Source organism: Calonectris borealis, chromosome 5 (assembly GCF_964195595.1).
Source record: "Calonectris borealis chromosome 5, bCalBor7.hap1.2, whole genome shotgun sequence".
NCBI lineage: Eukaryota > Metazoa > Chordata > Aves > Procellariiformes > Procellariidae > Calonectris > Calonectris borealis.
Window position 1 is genome coordinate 29,815,045 of NC_134316.1, and position 18,059 is coordinate 29,833,103.

Consider the following 18,059-nt stretch of genomic DNA (forward strand, 5'->3'; position numbering starts at 1 on the left):
GTCAAGATTGGTTTATAGCATTTTTTAAGCAAACAGAGCACAAAAGCAATCCTTTAACCATCTACTAACCTCAATCTGATTTGCATTGAAAAACAGGTAAAGCATAGTAGTTGAGGTTTGTGCTTCGTAAAAGCAAAAGAAATACATGGCAGTTGCAAAGCATTCTTAACCTCCAGTGATTTATTGGCCCTCAGCCAAGTTATCAGGGGAATCTAATTCTTCTTTATTATTCAAATAAACCACATTTGGCACCATGGTTCCTTTTCAGAATAGCTTCACAAATAGACTGAGTACTGTCATTTATTTGACCTTGTACTTGTGTGCTGTAGCTATAATTTTATTTGCCATTTCATAGACAAATGCACAGAAAGCCAAAATAAGGAGATAGGTTATGCTACTAATAACACAGTACACATGTAATATACCTGTTGGTTTTGCCTGCTTTGTTTTAAAAGGACAAAATCTCAACAATGTATTCTTTTTTTTCCTTCTTCATCTCTATTATCTCCTATTATGCCTGCAGCTGCACTGCTCCTTTTTAGCGAGCTCTCTTTTCAACAGGCCAATTTGCAAACCTGGTCTGTGTCCTGGACAAGTAGGAGCAAAGGTAGGAAACATTTTACTTTAAGGTGTGGACCTCACAGAGGGGAAGCAATGCATAATATCCTTGTTGAGTACAACTGTTGGTGAGAGGTGATTAAGAACTTTTTTCCTGAAAGCAAAAGTATCCTCGCCAGCTTATCAGCCCATAATATTTTCTATTGACGCTGAAACCTCGTATGTCTGACAATTTTATCCTTTGCTCTGGATACATTTTTCTCCCTATTTGTTACTGCTTGTGTTTCAGCATATTTTTGGCCTAAGTCTCAAACATAGAGACTTTGCAAAAGAATTGAAATCTCTTAGGTAAGCACTGATATTGACTTCTAAGTGACTGAAGGCATGATTCAAGTGCCTCTTCAATGTCCAGATATTGTGACTCATTTTAGCCATCTACTTTTGAAATCTCATCCCATTTCTAAAAGGAAATCAGGGACTGGGTATTCAAAAAGATGGCAGTTACCCTGATAACAAAAATTACCTGCTGACTTGAAAATGTCAGAGAATAGATATATATGAAGACAAAATATTTTTACATCACTACAGAGGTGCAGTGTAAAAAGCTGTTTGTATTGGCAAAAGGGTAAGCTACACCATCACAGGTCACGTTGTCCAGCCCACGGAAGAAATCCTGGCTGTATTGCACATTTCTAGACATGTACTGGGTCTTCCAGCAAATACTACAGTTCCTGAAATGACTGAATACTGGAAAGTATGTTGCAGTATTTCAGCTTGCCCTAAGTATAATTGAGCTATGACAATTTATACACACTAAGGACATAACTGGAAGATTTTGGCCCATTTCTGTTGCTTTTATTCTCTTCCTTCTCTCACTCATTATTTTCAGCTAACTTTGTGTCTTTCCCTCTACTTTGAAATGCATCTGTGTTCTCTGAAACTGCTCTGATTGCAATTCCACAGTGGGCTCTAAAATCCATGTCTGCCAAACCAAGTTAAAATTCTTGGTTAGCATTAGCTGGAAAATAAAGTGTTCAAAACATATATATCTATGGGTGTCTACATGCAAGGTACATTCATTGTAATGTCAAAAGAGTATTTATTGTAATTTTTGTTTACGGTTCAAATATACTGTTATTTTTGCCAGGAGTAACTTCATTATCATCATTGCCAGGCTACCTCCCAAGATATTGTTTTATCACATTTCTTTAGTATTAGCCCTGCAGCTATCTTAGAACATCAGCATCCATTTGCTTTGTACCACTGGCTCTCAACGTTCAGAAAAGAGAAAAATTGGGTTCCGTGAAAAACTGTTTTCACCTGCTGAGATTCGGTACAAGGATGATTTTTCTTTAGCTAAGAGACATGAGATTTTGCTTTGCAAGTACAAAATATATTGTACATTATTTCCATGCATACTAGTTAAACAAACGCAACAAAACAACCAAACAAGGATGAAATCTCTAAGAAGTCATTTGACTAGAAAGTAAGGCGCCAAAGTCAGCACTCGAAGAAGATGATTAAAATAAAAATGCTTATAATGTACATCCAGGCTTTCTGAAGTGTAAAATTACCTAGAGGTTTTATATAAATATATAGTTGGGGAGTATCAGGATAGGGACCTATCAACGCTTACCTGCAGTGCAAGAAATGCAACACCATATGTATCACATAGCACCATTCCAGAAATTCAGAATTCACGAGTATTTTAAGATTGTTGTAGCATTTTCATGTATAGTTTGAAAAATGGTTTTATGGATATTCTTGCTAATATTTTTTGTAACAAATAACACTTCAAATAGTGATTTAATAAGAAGTAGCTACAGCACTTCTCCTGTCATTATTAGGAAGCCTAGCTATATAATATTATACCAAGATGTCATGGTTTAACCCCAGCCGTCAACTAAGCCCCGCACAGCCGCTCACTCACTCCACCCCGGTGTGAGAGTTGGAAGGGTAAAAGCGAGAAAACTCGTGGGTTGAGACAAAGACTGTTTAACAGGTAAAGCAAAAGCCGCGCATGCAAGCAAAGCAAAACAAGGAATTCATTCACTGCTTCCCATCGGCACGCAGGGGTTCAGCCACCTCCAGGAAAGCAGGGCTCCATCACGCGTAACGGTGACTTGGGAAGACAAACGCCATCACTTTGAACGTCCCCCCCTTCCTTCTTCTTCCCCCAGCTTTATATACTGTGCATGATGTCATATGGTATGGAATATCCCTTTGGTCAGTTGGGGTCAGCTGTCCCGGCTGTGTCCCCTCCCAGCTTCTTGTGCACCCCCACTTACTCGCTGGTGGGGTGGGGTGAGAAGCAGAAAAGGCCTTGACTCTGTGTAATCACTGCTCAGCAACAACTAAAACATCTCTGTATTATCGACACTGTTTCCAGCACAAATCCAAAACATAGCCCCAGACTAGCTGCTATGAAGAAAATTAATGCTACCCCAGCCAAAACCAGCACATAAGCGAACAATATATTAAAAATATAAATACAGTAGGGTCTGAGAAATACAAAATGTCTCCATAAAGAAGAAGAGAAGAACTGTGAAAACCACAGATATTTTATTAGATCTCAGTAGATTTCATCTATTACTGTATTAAAATCCACAGTCCTGGTTCTGATTTTTGGTAGTTTTTCCATCAATACTTTCAGTAGTGAATGCAAGTAAATGCTCGTCCTGATATATCAAATACTTTAACATGCAAAGACAATTGCTTTATTTATCTGAATGCTTGCTTGAAATGTATATGGGGATCAAGATGAAGTGTAAAGTCTTAACAACATGATGTAAGTTCGGAGTAAGGAAAGATTTACTAACTCCTATAGTTTAAAAGACAGTGGCAGAAAATCCTTTTATCAAGAGACTAGCATAGGGTTAAAGCCAAATTTTTCTTGAACAGATGATATTTCAGATGGCCACACTATTCCAGATGCATCAATTTCCTTGAAAATCCAATCCATATATGTGCATATGCTGTGCTGGCAGGAGGACTGACTGAAATGGCCAAAACCCAAGAGCTAATATTCTTTTGGCCAGAATAATGCAATTATTATTTTCCTAGCTATCAGTCTAAGCATACAGAGCCATCTGTTATGCAAAGCAAACATACACATCTCAATTACAGAAAATGCAGTTGCCTTGACAGAATTTGGATTACACCACTAACCAGGGCTGTAAAATTTGTTTTAAGCTGGTGTATAATGGATGCCTTTCAGGAGTTTTCCTAATTAGCATTTACCTGCTTAAACTAATTATCCATCCTTCTTCTTTACTGGCTTATTAAACTTCTTTGGATACTATGCATAAAACAGATTAATATGAGCATAAGACAATAATAAACATTAAAGTTCCGATTCTTTACTGTATTAGCAACATGGTGGCGCACCGATTTAAAAATTTGAGATTCTTGATACTAACTCCCAAACAGATTAAGGCAGGGATTAAAGTCTATTACAAAACGAGGGACTTTAATGAGAGACAAGAATACGGATATGAGTTAGACACAGCTCTGTTTCCATTTCTATCATTTGGTTTGCTAAAGCCAGCACAAAATAACAATTACTGAACTTATTACAGCCAATTGCTTGCATGTTCTTTGAGGAGTTAATGAACCTCTATTCGGATTCTCACCAGATAATATTTAAAATTAATCTTTTTCTGCACCAAATGCTAAAATTTCCCATTTCATTGTTGTTGGGGTACAGCAAAACTGACAGTTGCCAGTGCTAATAGTTGCCTCCTCATAGCAGTATAGGTCCCAATTTAAAGGAGCTGAAATAACTATTATCCGAGTTTTTCTTTTTCTCGTCAGTGTGACTGCAATAGAAGTATGCTGAAAATCATCATGCAAAATCTTTCTGCTGCATTTCTAAGCACAAGCAGAAAGAAGCTATCCTTCCTAAACATTTCTGAATGCTACAGGATTAGGAACAAGCGTCAACAAGCAACTTTACCCCCACTTTTGTCCTGCCTTTTAATCTTTGAAAAACAGTTGTCAGCAATTAAATGAAAAAAAATGAAACTATTATATTTTATAACTTTGTGTTTTCATATTAGTGAGCATTTGTGAAAGTGGCAAAATGTGTCCTTGTTGGAACCTCCCTGCAAGACATTTTAATGGTCTCTTTCAGCATTTCTTGACTCCAAATGACTCCCTGTCATCGTGTCAGCTCCCTGGATAATACAGGGTACTCCATAAACATCCAGTAATAGGACACAAGGGAAGTACTATTAGTGTGTCCCTTTCCTATCAGGTATAGAGGTTTAAAGTTCAAAACAACGGAGAAAAGAAACTTCATTTGTTCTCAATAAATTAATAATGATCCTTCATGGCAAAAAGTTTTCAGGCACAAGTTTGTCTTATCTCAACATCCAATACTGATAGATACGTTTTTCCAATTACTTCTCAGGATGAACCAGATGCAACTTTAAATAACTAATTCAATAATCCACACAAAATACAGAAACCAAATTATTATTTCTTTAAGAATGATAAACAGAAGAACGCATCATACACAATTATGTTCTAGAATCGAAAGCATGTACTTACTTGGGACAGGCCTAAATAGATGGAGACAGTTTCTGAAATGTACAAAAATTTTCCTTCTTGATTTAGTGCAAATACAAATCCATCCAGGGACTACAGAGTAAGGGGAAAAAAAAAAGTGAATAGATTAATAAAAAATTCTAAATTCCACATAGAAAGAGATTCAAACAAAGGCATCACAGAACAAATTGAGGAAAACATTCTGATTTCTATGAGAGTGTTTTTAATTTCAATCCTTAAGACAATTCCTTTATATTCTGTCTACATATTAACAAACAGCATATGAGTATATTCCAAAGTTCAAGGACTTATTGTCATGCTTACATCTGCCATATACTGTCTAAAATTTGTCTCATTTGCATGAAAGAAGAAATATAGAAAAATAAAATGTTATTCAATTTTTTACAGGAAGAAATAAATAAGGAAAACAAATAACCTTCCAATCAAATGGTATGTAAGAAGATCCCTCCACCCCCCAGAATCAAAGCAGAGAATTTCCACTTCCAAAAACTGAAAAAGAGAAAATAAAATCCTACCATCACTCAAATCACTATGCACCTCAATAATTTGTTAATTAATTGAGGATTACACACACACGTGTGCATGCATCCCCCCCGCCCCCCCATTTTCCTTTTGTGAGACAACAAACAAAGTCAATCAGCAGATTACTGTCAAATATGTTTACAGCTTAGGTCTACAGAAATGTTACGAATTTCATCCCTTTGGTGTAAAACTCTAGATCAGATTTTATTTTGACAGGTTCAAGTCTTTGGATGTGGTTTCCATTGCAACTGTAAAAATCAAAATACGACTATACAGATTTTGAAACATGAGTGCAGTTAATAAACAAAGGACTATATTCTAAACTGACACATGGAGTAAATCATCGCACATCAAGACAGAAATATACCTCTAGGAATAAGAGCAAATCTTCACTAGGAAGAAACTGCCTTTCATATACTATATGTGCCTTTACTTTTATGCTTTTTATAAGGTTGATTATTGGCAAACAAGCATTCACTATTGCAAAAGTAAAATCACAATATTCCAGAAATTAGAAATGCTAAAACAACTCAGAAAATAACAGACACCCCTAATGTTGGGATGAACAAGAAACAATCCCAAAATACCCCATCTCGAATACCCCCTTGGGATACAGGTATGTGTAAAGTAAAAATATAACTGTAGCATTTGAGAGATCAACCTGGTTTTGGAAGAAAAAATGAGAGATGCACACAAATTTGATGGAGATATATGATGACAAAGTCATGTAATCATTTCACTCCTTTTCAAATACAGAACAGTGATTTCTGAGGGTTTTTAATTTTATTTTATTCTTCTGCTTCTTCATTAATTTCTAACACACTGCTGGTCAGAAGCTGTCTTTGGCAAGTGTTCACCACTGTCTGATGTAGTAGGTGGTGGAATTAGTTCAAAAATCTGTGTTTTCTAAAAAGAGTAAACCACATATTGGAAAACAAACCCTCACTAAAGACACTGCATTAAAGAAAGACTCTAATTTATATTTATGAATTAATAAAAATGTAAATCTGCATAGATTTCCTTCATGTAAAAACATTTATATTATGCAAGCCATTTATGGCCTCTTATAAATCATCATCATTTCTTTTCAAATGATTAACATCAGTTCCTTGAATTTTAACATCAATAACAGGTGGAAAATTTGGAACAGTGAAGTTCAAACTTAGATCCATACAAGGACAATCAAAACCTTTACACATTTGATCTCCTCCACTATGTATCATTTCTTTTGCTACTATCCACTTTCCCCATCACAGAAAGATCAGAAGAGTAAATCTTTAAAGGTCTTGGTTTAAGTTTTCCTGATGCTCTGTCCCATGTTCCTTTGAGGAAATTGGTTTAATCCTCTGGTAGAAATAAAACTGTGAACCGTCACCCTGATTCCTTGGCCACCTATATATGTTCTTACTAGAATGCCATTCTCCACAAGCAACAATAAATTGCCATACTGAATCAGACTAACGGCCTACCTGCAGTGGTTGGTTTTCCTGGGTCTGACAGTGTGTACCTAGATGCTTCAGAACAGTGCTTCAAATATACATAATGGTTATGTAGGTAATGACAAGCCTACTAGAAGTTTCTTTCTAACTCAGCTTGTTACTAGTTGGCATGACCATATCTGATATTCCTTATAATTATTTTTTATAACTAGTGTGCTCAAGACTTTTTTTTCTTTTTTGGAATCCTGTTATGTTCTTGGCTCAATGATATCTTGAGGAAAGAGGTTTCACAGGTTATTAGTGTATCATATAAAAACAACCTTCCTCTTTTCAGTTTTTCACATTTCCAGGCTTTTAGCGTGGTCCCCTTGCTCTTTTACTTGAGAGAGTTACATACAGTTAGAGCACATTTATGATCTGTTCTGCTTAGTATACTGCATTACTGTGTAATTATCTGGCATATCTGGATAGAGTTTTACAAGAACAGAAAAAATCATTCTCTGAGTCACTGATGGCTTTCCTGCTTCTTTTCTACACATCATCTTATTTAGGAATTCAGGCGTCTTAATGAAACAAAAGTTTGAAAAAAGCTTTCAGTACTGATTAGGCAGAAATGTTTTCCTCAGTGTTGTCTTGGAATTGGTGAAACCAGTTTTGCTGGAAAAATATAAATAAATAAAATGATCTCTGGTCAACACAACTGTACAAAGAAATTTCAACCTTCATGGCTAATGTTTGGAATGTCATCAGCAACTGGGAAGAGTGTTAAAGTGAGAAGTGTTAGACATCTTAAGCACTTGCTACTTTTCCATGCCATTGACTCTGAAACTCTCCTTTCAGTTAAACAGTTTTCTTTACCCTTTTCTTCTCTTTCTTTCTGGGAGACTATTCCTTACTTTTGCCTCCTAGTTTTACAAGGGAGGTACTAAGGAGGCACCACTGATGGACTGGCAGGGCCAATGCAGCATACCCACAATGCCTTTGGCTTCTTGCATGATTAGTCACTTCCCATGCCATAAAATTAGTTTATTATGCCAACTGAGACTACTGAGTTGTGGTCAGTCCTTCTTTCTCCATTTCCTTTCCCTCCTCCCTGAAGTTGTGCTTGGGTACAAATACTGACCGAATTCAACATTTTGTTCAACAGAGCAAAATCAGAAAGTTTATTTAATCTTATTTTGAAAAAACCACTGATTAATAGCTAATGGAACAGCTAACTACTTCCATGCCCAAACTGGAAAGGCATTAGAACCAAGGCCCCAAGTACTAAGCTCAAGTCCTAATACCTAAGAAAAATGACAATAAAAATAGGGGAAGAAATAGCCACCTTCCAATGCAAGGCAGTTCCTCCCACCAGTATGAAAGGGCTGAGATGGACCACTTTTGTGACAATGTTGTTGTTCCTTATACAGGTCAAACAGTAGTTCTGAAGGACTGTCTCATTTGTTATTCATAGGTATAATTTATGAATATTTATTATTTAAGTAATGCGTGTTGAAATTTTTCAATTTTTCATAAAGCGTACGTCCTTTGTGCATGCCAAGAGAGCAGCAGACTTCAGAGAAGGTGGCAGGCAACATAACAGAGGTTATGTTATATACCGAAGAAGAGTATGTGATACCATTGTATACTACCTATTTACAAACAATTTTGTTTTAATGAGGAATCTCTGGAAGTATTATTCATGTTACCTGTGTATAACTAAGGACACAAAAAATGTGAGAAGGGTACTGGATTTAGTGGGCTTTCAAATCTCTCTTTTAAAATGAGCGCCACAGTGTAATTTCCAGCCAGAATTTCAGAACAGTTTCACTGTAGTTCAAAGGCAGATAGGATCCTGTTTCCGATATTCCACAGTTATTATCAACTATAATATAGAACTAGGGCCTGCAAAGGTAACTGCTGTTTCATAAAATGTCCCATTTTCATTGAAGCAGAGGCCATGTATATAAAGGTAGAGCATCTTCTGTTAGGAAAATATTCTTGAGTTAATTTCTTTTTTATTTCTATAAATGAAGTTGACTGTCATAAACTCAGTCCTATCCCATCTAGTGTGGCAGCTGAAAAAGGGTCAAGGTGACCCCAAATGCCAATTTTGAGCACAATCCAATTTAAGGAAGATCGGCAACTTCTTGTTTAAACCTACACTTACTGGTTTTATGCAAAATGTGATTAAAGCTGAAGTTCCCCAGTACTTTTGATTTCAGAAAACCATTATGTATTATGCTGTTTCAATCACCACAGGCTACTTTTTAGTTTTTTTTTTTTTTAACTGCCCCACTGTTTTCAACAGGCACCAATTAAGATTCTGGGGTCGAAGGGTTAATTACATCTTCTTAACCACTATGTAGAATTTTCTGATTATTAACCAAGGTTGGATTAAGATGAAAAAGAACCGACACAAATGTTAATGCTTGCCCCTCCTCAAGAAGATTTGTCATAATACCATGGTGAAATCTATATGCTTTCTTCAAAGCTGTTAGAGAATGAAATCTTAGAGGAAACACTAAAATAAATGCTTTAAAGGCATGCAAGTATCTGATTTACTGAGCCAGTTTTCTGATTCCTGAAAACTGTTCTAAACTAGCCAGACAGGACTGATAGAAGATTTCCTTTGTCACATACCAGCAAGTCAATGTGGTACACACAAAGGAAGTGAGACTCTAGTCTCTAGCTACAGCACCTCTGAGTAATAATGCCAATAATTATAATTTATATCCTCTGACATCAGAATAATATGCAAATGTAAAGCACAGGTTTTTAACCCAAAATACTAAGTGCCTCTTACAGTATTTGTAGAATAGTGAGTTTATTTCCTCTCAGGATATGAAACCCACTGTACCACTTTGACCGAGTATGAACTAATGTATAATGCATCGTACTAAATGGATTTGTATTTGTCAGAGGAATTTTGTCCCAGCCATTTTTGCATATTCCCACTACAGGCAAATTTAATTCACTGGAGTCTTACTACAGTGTCCTTCTGGAGAATATCCTCATATTTCATACTATCCATGAAGTCCCTAATTCTTTCTAGTGTATTCCGATGCTGCAAAACCCCCTGTTACCCTGACCTAAACTCCAGTTAGAGTGAAGAATTACCAGTAGGCTAGGTTATTTTAATGACAGATTATTTTAAACTAAGCCTTCACCATCTGTTCCACCCCCTAATTATGAATGCAAAAAGAACATATTTCACAATTACATCAGTAAAAAGTAAGATATACATGATTTAAATGCATGCATGTGTTCTTTGTCCAATGCAGCATGCATCTGTGATGTTTTTCTTGCCATTCAAGCTCTGATCAGGAGATAGGGGCTGGGGAAGGGAATACTCCCCCTGATAAAACAGATTAATTGATATACTAAACTTTTTCCTGGCAAACAGATCATCTTAATTAGAATTTTTCACTGTTATGACATAATGATATTATAACTGGAGCTGAGCATTAATTTGAGGACAAAGCCTGTCACCAATTAGACACACAACATTCAATAACAGCAAAAATATTCTACTCTTTTTTTAAAAGAGATGCAGTATTGGATGCAATTGATATTTATGAAAGCAAATAGTCCCTCTCTTATAATAAACATATTATTGCATAATTTATTTATTGTGTTACAGCATGGCTTAAAAACATGATTTACTAAAGACAGCAACAAAAAGGTAAGTTTCATTTCAACATGGCAACCATTCTTGGATGGGGGTTTAAAACGAAATAAATGGCATAAACAGTGGGTAACAGAAATCTAATTCAAAGCCTCAGTGCCCATCTACTGTGCTCCCACTATTAAGATATCAGAGTAATATCCTCCAGCAACACCAACAAATATACAAATGCGTAACTACTTAGGTGGAAAATCTGACCCTGGGCTTTCACAATTAAGTACTATGAGACAACTGGAGTATTATTCCTGGAAATAGGATTTTACATGGGATGTATTTGATACACATGAATAAAAATAAGCAACTAAAGTTTGATCATCTACTGACTTGCAAAAATCTCTATAAGCTTTATTCCTCCTCTTCAGTCTTTTTAATCCCTTGCAGAAAACAAAACAAAACAAAAGCCCAAATAAAATAAAAAGGCATAGGACTTTTTGCAGTCTTCTTTGGGTTACAAGCTTTTTACCATTGAATAAAAATTCCAACATCAAACACACAGAAAACCCTGTTTTCAACTCTCATGCCACTGCCATTTTTTCAATCACAGTCCACCATAACAGTTATATGGCTACAGGACCATAGACTCCTTGTGAATTAATGACACATATTTGGCAAGAAAGCAACATGTATTTGGCACAAAAACAACTACAGTAAAAAAGATGAGGTAAGAGGACAAGCTCAAAGGATGTGGTTAGAATGGACTTCGATGCCAGCTTCCTAATTTGTCATCTTCGTGCTCTTTGCTCGTGTGGTCAGGATGCAATTTATGACAACAAGGAAGTGCCAAAAAATAAATGTGTCAATAATAAGGAGGTCTGCTTTATAGCTCAAAGCCAAGAAACGAAGGAGGAAGAGTAAACTTTACTGATTCCCTTGATGCATCTTTCGCCAGACTTACAGAATAACTATGTGTAACGAAAGCAGCAAAAACTTGCAAGGGCAGATTTACTACTTGATTAGAAAAAAAACAGATTTTGTTCCAGATCAGAACCATTGCAAAAGTGGAGAGTGTAGAGGAGAAAGGCTTAGAGGCAAGAATAACGTTTAAAGGTGGCAGTTGGGTTCTTAAGGTGTACTTCCAGGTTTATTCACTGATAATAGATTGACAAATATCAGAGATGAGCCTGAGACTCACAGAAAGGTTACAAATCCCTATGCAACGGGAATTCAAGAAAAAAATCAGAGATTAAGAGCTTGAAATTTTTTTGTATACAAAAGCAATAAATTATTTTTAGGGATCTCTGCCCTGTAGATAGCAATTTATTTTTTTTCTAGAAGGCCATTTATATTGCTGCAAAATCCCAAACCATCCTGACTCCATAGAGGAAACTGCACCATGAAAGCTATTAGACTTGCTGAAAAGTTGGCATCACAGTAGGTGAAAAAAAAATATCCTTGGGTTATATTGTGATGCTATTAGAAGAGAGAAATAGTGAGGCTTACTAATGTGAGAAAAAAAAAAATCCAGGACAGACAGCTTGCACTTATTCTGCACCCAGTTTATCCCAGGATAATTTTTTTTTTTTTTTTTTTTTGGCAAACCCCTTCATATAACATGCAGACAACTGTATTAATGACAAAATACAGATAAGAACACCAAAATTAAATTACATGATAGAAGCCAGATGATCTTTAATTATCTCCGTGAAAATTTTTGGTCAAGTACTTGCACTGTTCTGCTATATCCTCTATGCCTCTTCTCATTATTATGCTTCTGTTTGATTAACTGATCTAAATTGCTGGGCTGAACTGCTGAAATTCTTCACGCAGGTTTTCATGTAGAAGACACACTGATGTGCATTGAGGAAATTAAACTGTTTGTTAGAAGTGGTCTGATGTTTTACCCAGTACAGCGTTAGGTCTGCTGAAGTCAGCTGGCTGCGCAGGTTATTTTAACTTGTATGTTAGGCTCCCATGGCATTAACTGTCTGATGACCTGCTACAACTTGAAGCTTTTGGATTGTTTTTCAGTGATGGTGAGGAGGCAACCTCTCTTGAGCAAAATATCTTAGAAGGTGAGTAGTACCCACTAGCGAGAGATAGGAAGTATGAGTTTACTTTCTTTGTTTCTTTTGGAACAAGTGGAAAATAGTAAGTAATACAGTAATCTTTTACATGACATGAAGACAATTTTATGGTAGTTTTATTGCAAGATGTTCAGTAAACTGTACATTCCCTGTGTCTGTATCAGTGGTTTCCAGCCTGTGGTCTTCCATCTGACTGATTTCAGCCCGAACTATTCAAACTGAAAACTGAACTATTCAACAGTCTGGACAATCTGAACTATTCATTCTGAACAACTTCCACCTGAACTGTTTGAAGGGGCTGTGAAAGGTAACTGAGAAAAGTAAGCTTACTGTCTATAGACTTAAATCCAACACACAGTATTTAAACCACCAATGGACAATTTTTGGGATCCACTCATACACAAACACACACAAAAAAGGTTAAACACTGCTGTTCTCACTGACAAATGCTATTTTTCATTGTCTATTCTTCTGCATAAATGATTCATTACTAAAACAAAACACTGATTTACATTAGTACATGCTATACTAACCACTGTTGAAAACCTCTGAAGTTGAAATCTTACTAGGCAGAATATTTATACTGTGTCTTTGCTATTCTGTTTTCTGAGAGGAGGGCTATATATATTAGTGTAAAGAAAAAGGGAGAAAAAGGACTCCTGAGGGAGGGATTCAACACTGTCGCACTTAATTAAAATTCAATTTTGTGGGAGTTGTGTATTAAAGCACTGACCTTTCATCTTTATGATGCCAATTCCTGATGAGCTCCTACCCTTCAATTATATAGGATTCCTCGTGTCGGCTCCAGACTGTTTGGACAGCAGATTGTGATGCCAATAACTGCATGCCATCTAATACAATCAACTATATCTATTTAGGATGAGACTTATCATACAGAGATTACATTATATATCTCTTTCCCCGAGAATGTGATTGCTTCGTGTCAGGATTAAGTGTATACCTGGCTGTGGACTGGCTTTGCTTTGGATACATAGGATTTGAATAACAAGTGGTTTCTGCCCTTCGGTGGTACAAATATTCCAATCATATATGCATTTGTGCACCTAGAGGTGCTGCCCTGAGTAAAGGACTTGACACTGCACCTGCATAACGTTTACTACCATAAACGCCAAAACTGAAAGAGTAAGGTGACCCAGTAGCAGGAGCTATGATAAATAGTGAGAGTTCGCAGAATGAGGGCTGAGTCCCCAGACCTGCACCTCAGATCACACAGCAGGAGATTGTGGGAACCTGATCTGACTGGAATGCTGTGCAAGTAGAAGCACCTATACAAGCAGAACTGGTTGTGGGAACAATAAGTATTGTTGTGAATGTTATTGTTTCCAAAGCTGCAAGTTTAAAGCCCTTTTGTGTTATGTATGAATATTTCTGTTTATGTAGGCTCCATTCAAATTGATCTTACATTCATTGTATATCTGCATGTTTGGTTAGCTTTTCTTTCAATCTAGACAATCTGATACTATGTGAAAGTAAACAGATAAAGGTATCTAAATGTCTGTTGTCCAAAAAAACTAGAAGAAAAAATTATAGGGAAGAATTTGTGATACTGAGTTAATTGCACTCTTAAAATAACACCTGCACTCAGTAGGTACTCAGATGCTCTGGTGATTGATCCTAACAATTGGCTTGCTAGAATTAGACCTCTAGCCCAGAACTGAGTACATGTGCTCCCACTTGCATCACACGATTTCATACATATGAAGCAGAGAGGCTGTGCTCAGGGAAGAATGGGACGAGGGGCTTATGTTTAGCATATTTAATCTATTAGATGGCAATACAGACAACCAAAATAGGTTTGAATGAGAAATTGAGTTGAGTTCTTTGCCTAGCATGTAATTCTGATTTATACTCTTCTTGAAAGAAGAACATGTTCAGAATACTTTATAGACAATGGAATATAGAGATAATAAGAACACAGAATATTAAGAACAAATCCAAAGTCCATTCAATCTAGTGCCATTTCTAACTGTAACCCTTAGCAGATGCACAGAAAAAAATAAAAACCTGTGTTGTTATCTTCAGCCTCTTATCCCGTGTTATAATGCAAAGAAGACAGAACCTGGTCCTAATCAGCTGAGAGTTCCTCCAGCTGTCATTAATCCTTGTACCAATACAGGAGATCCATTTGCTATACCTATTCTTTCTCAACCTATGGGAGTGTGGAGCAGTTCCACAGATGTCCACTCTGAAGTCTTCTAGGATCCATATACAGCTGGACTAAACTAAAGCAGCCATTCGCTTTTCCAGTAAAGACCAGTACATAAAAGCCTCCAGAACTGTTACTGCCACTTGACTCCTTAGTCCTGTGACCCTTGAAACAAGAAGAATCTGGAGTGGCATGAATCAGAACCTGCTAGTTACTAGAAGTTAGGTTTATATAGGCATGGGGGAAAAAAAAAAAGCCCACAAAACTACAGCCCTTTGAGGTCTGGATTATGAAGTGGTTCTTCTAACTTTGAAATTAGTTTCCTCTACTCTGCATGTCTTTGTCTGCCTGTCCTACTAACAGCATTCCAATCCATGGGTAGTTTTTGCTAGATTTGACAGCAGGCAGAGGTCTCAGAGAAATTTCTACAGGTTTGGTGAAAACAGACTGATAATGGAGACAAGACCCTCTGAGAGCCTTTGCAGCTGTAAAAGCTGGACTATGAGTTCCTACAGTATTAGACATCACAAAGCAGAGACCTCACAAATGCCCTGAGCACTGAAAAAGCCTCAGCCAGGTTGCACTGTCTTAGACACAAAAGTCAATAGAAGACAAGATGGAAATCTACAGAAAACTGCACTGTGCTATTCTGGTACCCATAGAAGACTTCGTTTCCATTCACTCATCTGTGCAGTTAAGAGCAGGGAACACAGGAGTACTGTGGGAACACAGGAATATGGGGGACTAACAGAAAAACAAACAATTAACTTCCTGAAAGAAGTTAGAGACTTCATTAATAAGAGAAATACTTCAAAATCTTCCCCTGAAGTAATTATCCACTACATCTGCATTCTACACAGTAAAGTTGATATCTCTATGCTGGGTTGCAGTACTTCCTTCAAGGGTTTTGAGGTTACAGTGCTTCACCCCAGAAGTACATTTCACACAAAAGTGGGGAATGCACATTTATCTGAAAATCAATTATCCTGACGGAATCGGAGGTCTGGTCCTGAATGATTTCAGGAAATCAACTCAGTTTGCCACTACAAAACACCACTGCTATGTTGACCTTCCACTTCTGTTTCACAGCTGGAATATGAGACCAGGTGAGAAGACAGCATGTAGCTCTGCCATCAACAGGACTCTAATCTCACCCTAGGCTGTGAGAAATACTGTGTTTCTCCCTCCCTCACTTCCTTCCTTCTTTTTTTCTATTTTTTTTCTGAGCTCACCTCTAATGCCTGTGTAGGTAAAGATAAGTATGGATTTTGCTGTTTACCAGCTCATTGCATAAATTCAAGCATATCAACATCACAGAGCAGCTCTTTCAGTGAAAAGGTTTATATTCTTTTTTAAATACAAGCTAATATATTATAGTGGCACCTCTGACTGCTGTGATAATTAAGGGTCTGTTTGTATTTCCATAATAAAATCCTATTTTCTAGGGTAGGGAGGGGTGAGTGGATTATGATTTGTCCATATAGCACCAGCAGAAGCCGGAAAACACAAGGTTTCAACCAAGAATATCTTTTTTTCCTTTTAAAGACAGTTTCACAGTAACCATGTGAAAATGTTCCTCCGTATTTTTACCACAGGGTTTTAGTGTGCAGCCACACTATCATGATATGTTCTTAAGGGGTCCCCTGGAGCAGCAGCAGCACAAAGCATCAGTAACCTGCTCATCAAAGGGTGCTCAAGATTTTCTTGTGACACTGCAGAGTACAGTAGCTGTTGGTTGTGCCAATAATCCACACGCCACATATTCTAAAGAGTCCCAAATAAGTCTTGACACCACCAACCCTAATGCTATTTATTGCATATGTCAACAATCTATATGTTGTATCCCTGTCCTAGTTTCGGCTGGGATAGGGTTAAATTTCTTCCTAGTGCTGTGTTTTGGATTTAGTACGAGGAGAATGTTGATAACACACTGATGTTTTCAGTTGTTGCTAAGTGCCCTCCTAGTCCAAGGACAGCTCCCGTGCCTACTGACTGAGCTAGGTACACAAGATGGGAGGGAACATAATCAGGACAGCCAGCCCAGCTGGCCAATGGGGTATTCCATACCATGTGACGTCATGCTCAGTATATGAAGGGTAGGCGTGATCCAGGAAGTACCGATCGCTACTTCGTTATCGGTCAGCACGGGTGGTGAGCAATTGCATTGTGTATCACTCATTTTGTATATTCTATAATTATTATTACTATTATTATTATCCCTCTTCTGTTCTATTAAACTGTCTTTATCTCAACCCATGAGTTTTTCTCACTCCTACCCTTCCGATTCTCTCCCCGTCCCACTGGGGGGGCGGGGGGAGTGAGTGAGCGGCTGCGTGGTATTTGGCTGCCTGCCAGATTAAACCACGACAATCCCATGTCCCAAGCAGGAACTGACATGATTGCTCCACACTGTTACTATCCGTTTCATTCCAATCTGTAACAGACCTGAAGGTTAAAGTGTCTCCCTAAGATGACTCTGGTAAAACTGCCTTCATCAATGGAACTGATGAAAGAAAACTCCTCCTCTTGCCAAATGTTAGCACCGTTTTCCTGTTATTCAGAACCACCCAAAGAATACCAAGGAAACACTTCTAATTTCTTCTAACTATGATGCTTTAAACACACAGTGTGAGTGTAGCATCCTAGCCTTCCCTGCTTCCATTGTGATATTTTTCTTCTTTCTGCTCCATTAAAAAGTCACATGTATCTGCAATTGTCTCCTGCCTTGAGCAATGTCTTCTTCTAGACCCTAAGCGATACCTTACATGTTTGCCCGGTTGTCTAAATCGCAGGCAGTTTTCATCAGTTATCTGGGCATCTTTATTGTGCAGTTCTAAATTCCTGCTCCTGCTACCTGGAGGTCCTGTAATGTTGCATTTTGACAGCGTCTCTTCTCCCTGATGCAGCGTACTTTCAAGTCTTACCTGTGGCGCATCAATGAAAGAACTCCTAGTGCAAGTTTAAGTTCAACCTTTTTGTAAAAAATAAAATACGAACCAGAATTTCCTCAAACATCCTTTTATTTGTCCCAGTAGCTTCTTTTTTTCTACATCTTTTTCCCTTTCCTTAAATCACTGGAAAACTACCTTGAGCCAGAATGAAACAGAATC

General features: G+C 37.3%; 1 protein-coding gene across 6 annotated transcripts in view; it reads right to left on the bottom strand.

Annotated features, from left to right (window-relative positions):
• Positions 1-18,059, bottom strand: part of NPAS3 (neuronal PAS domain protein 3) — a 623,692-nt gene that overhangs the window by 184,806 nt on the left and 420,827 nt on the right. For all 6 annotated transcript variants that reach the window (XM_075151690.1, XM_075151693.1, XM_075151692.1 and 3 more), the window contains one exon: positions 5,110-5,199. In XM_075151690.1, the coding sequence (XP_075007791.1) occupies positions 5,110-5,199 (90 nt within the window). The remainder of the gene's footprint in view (positions 1-5,109; positions 5,200-18,059) is intronic.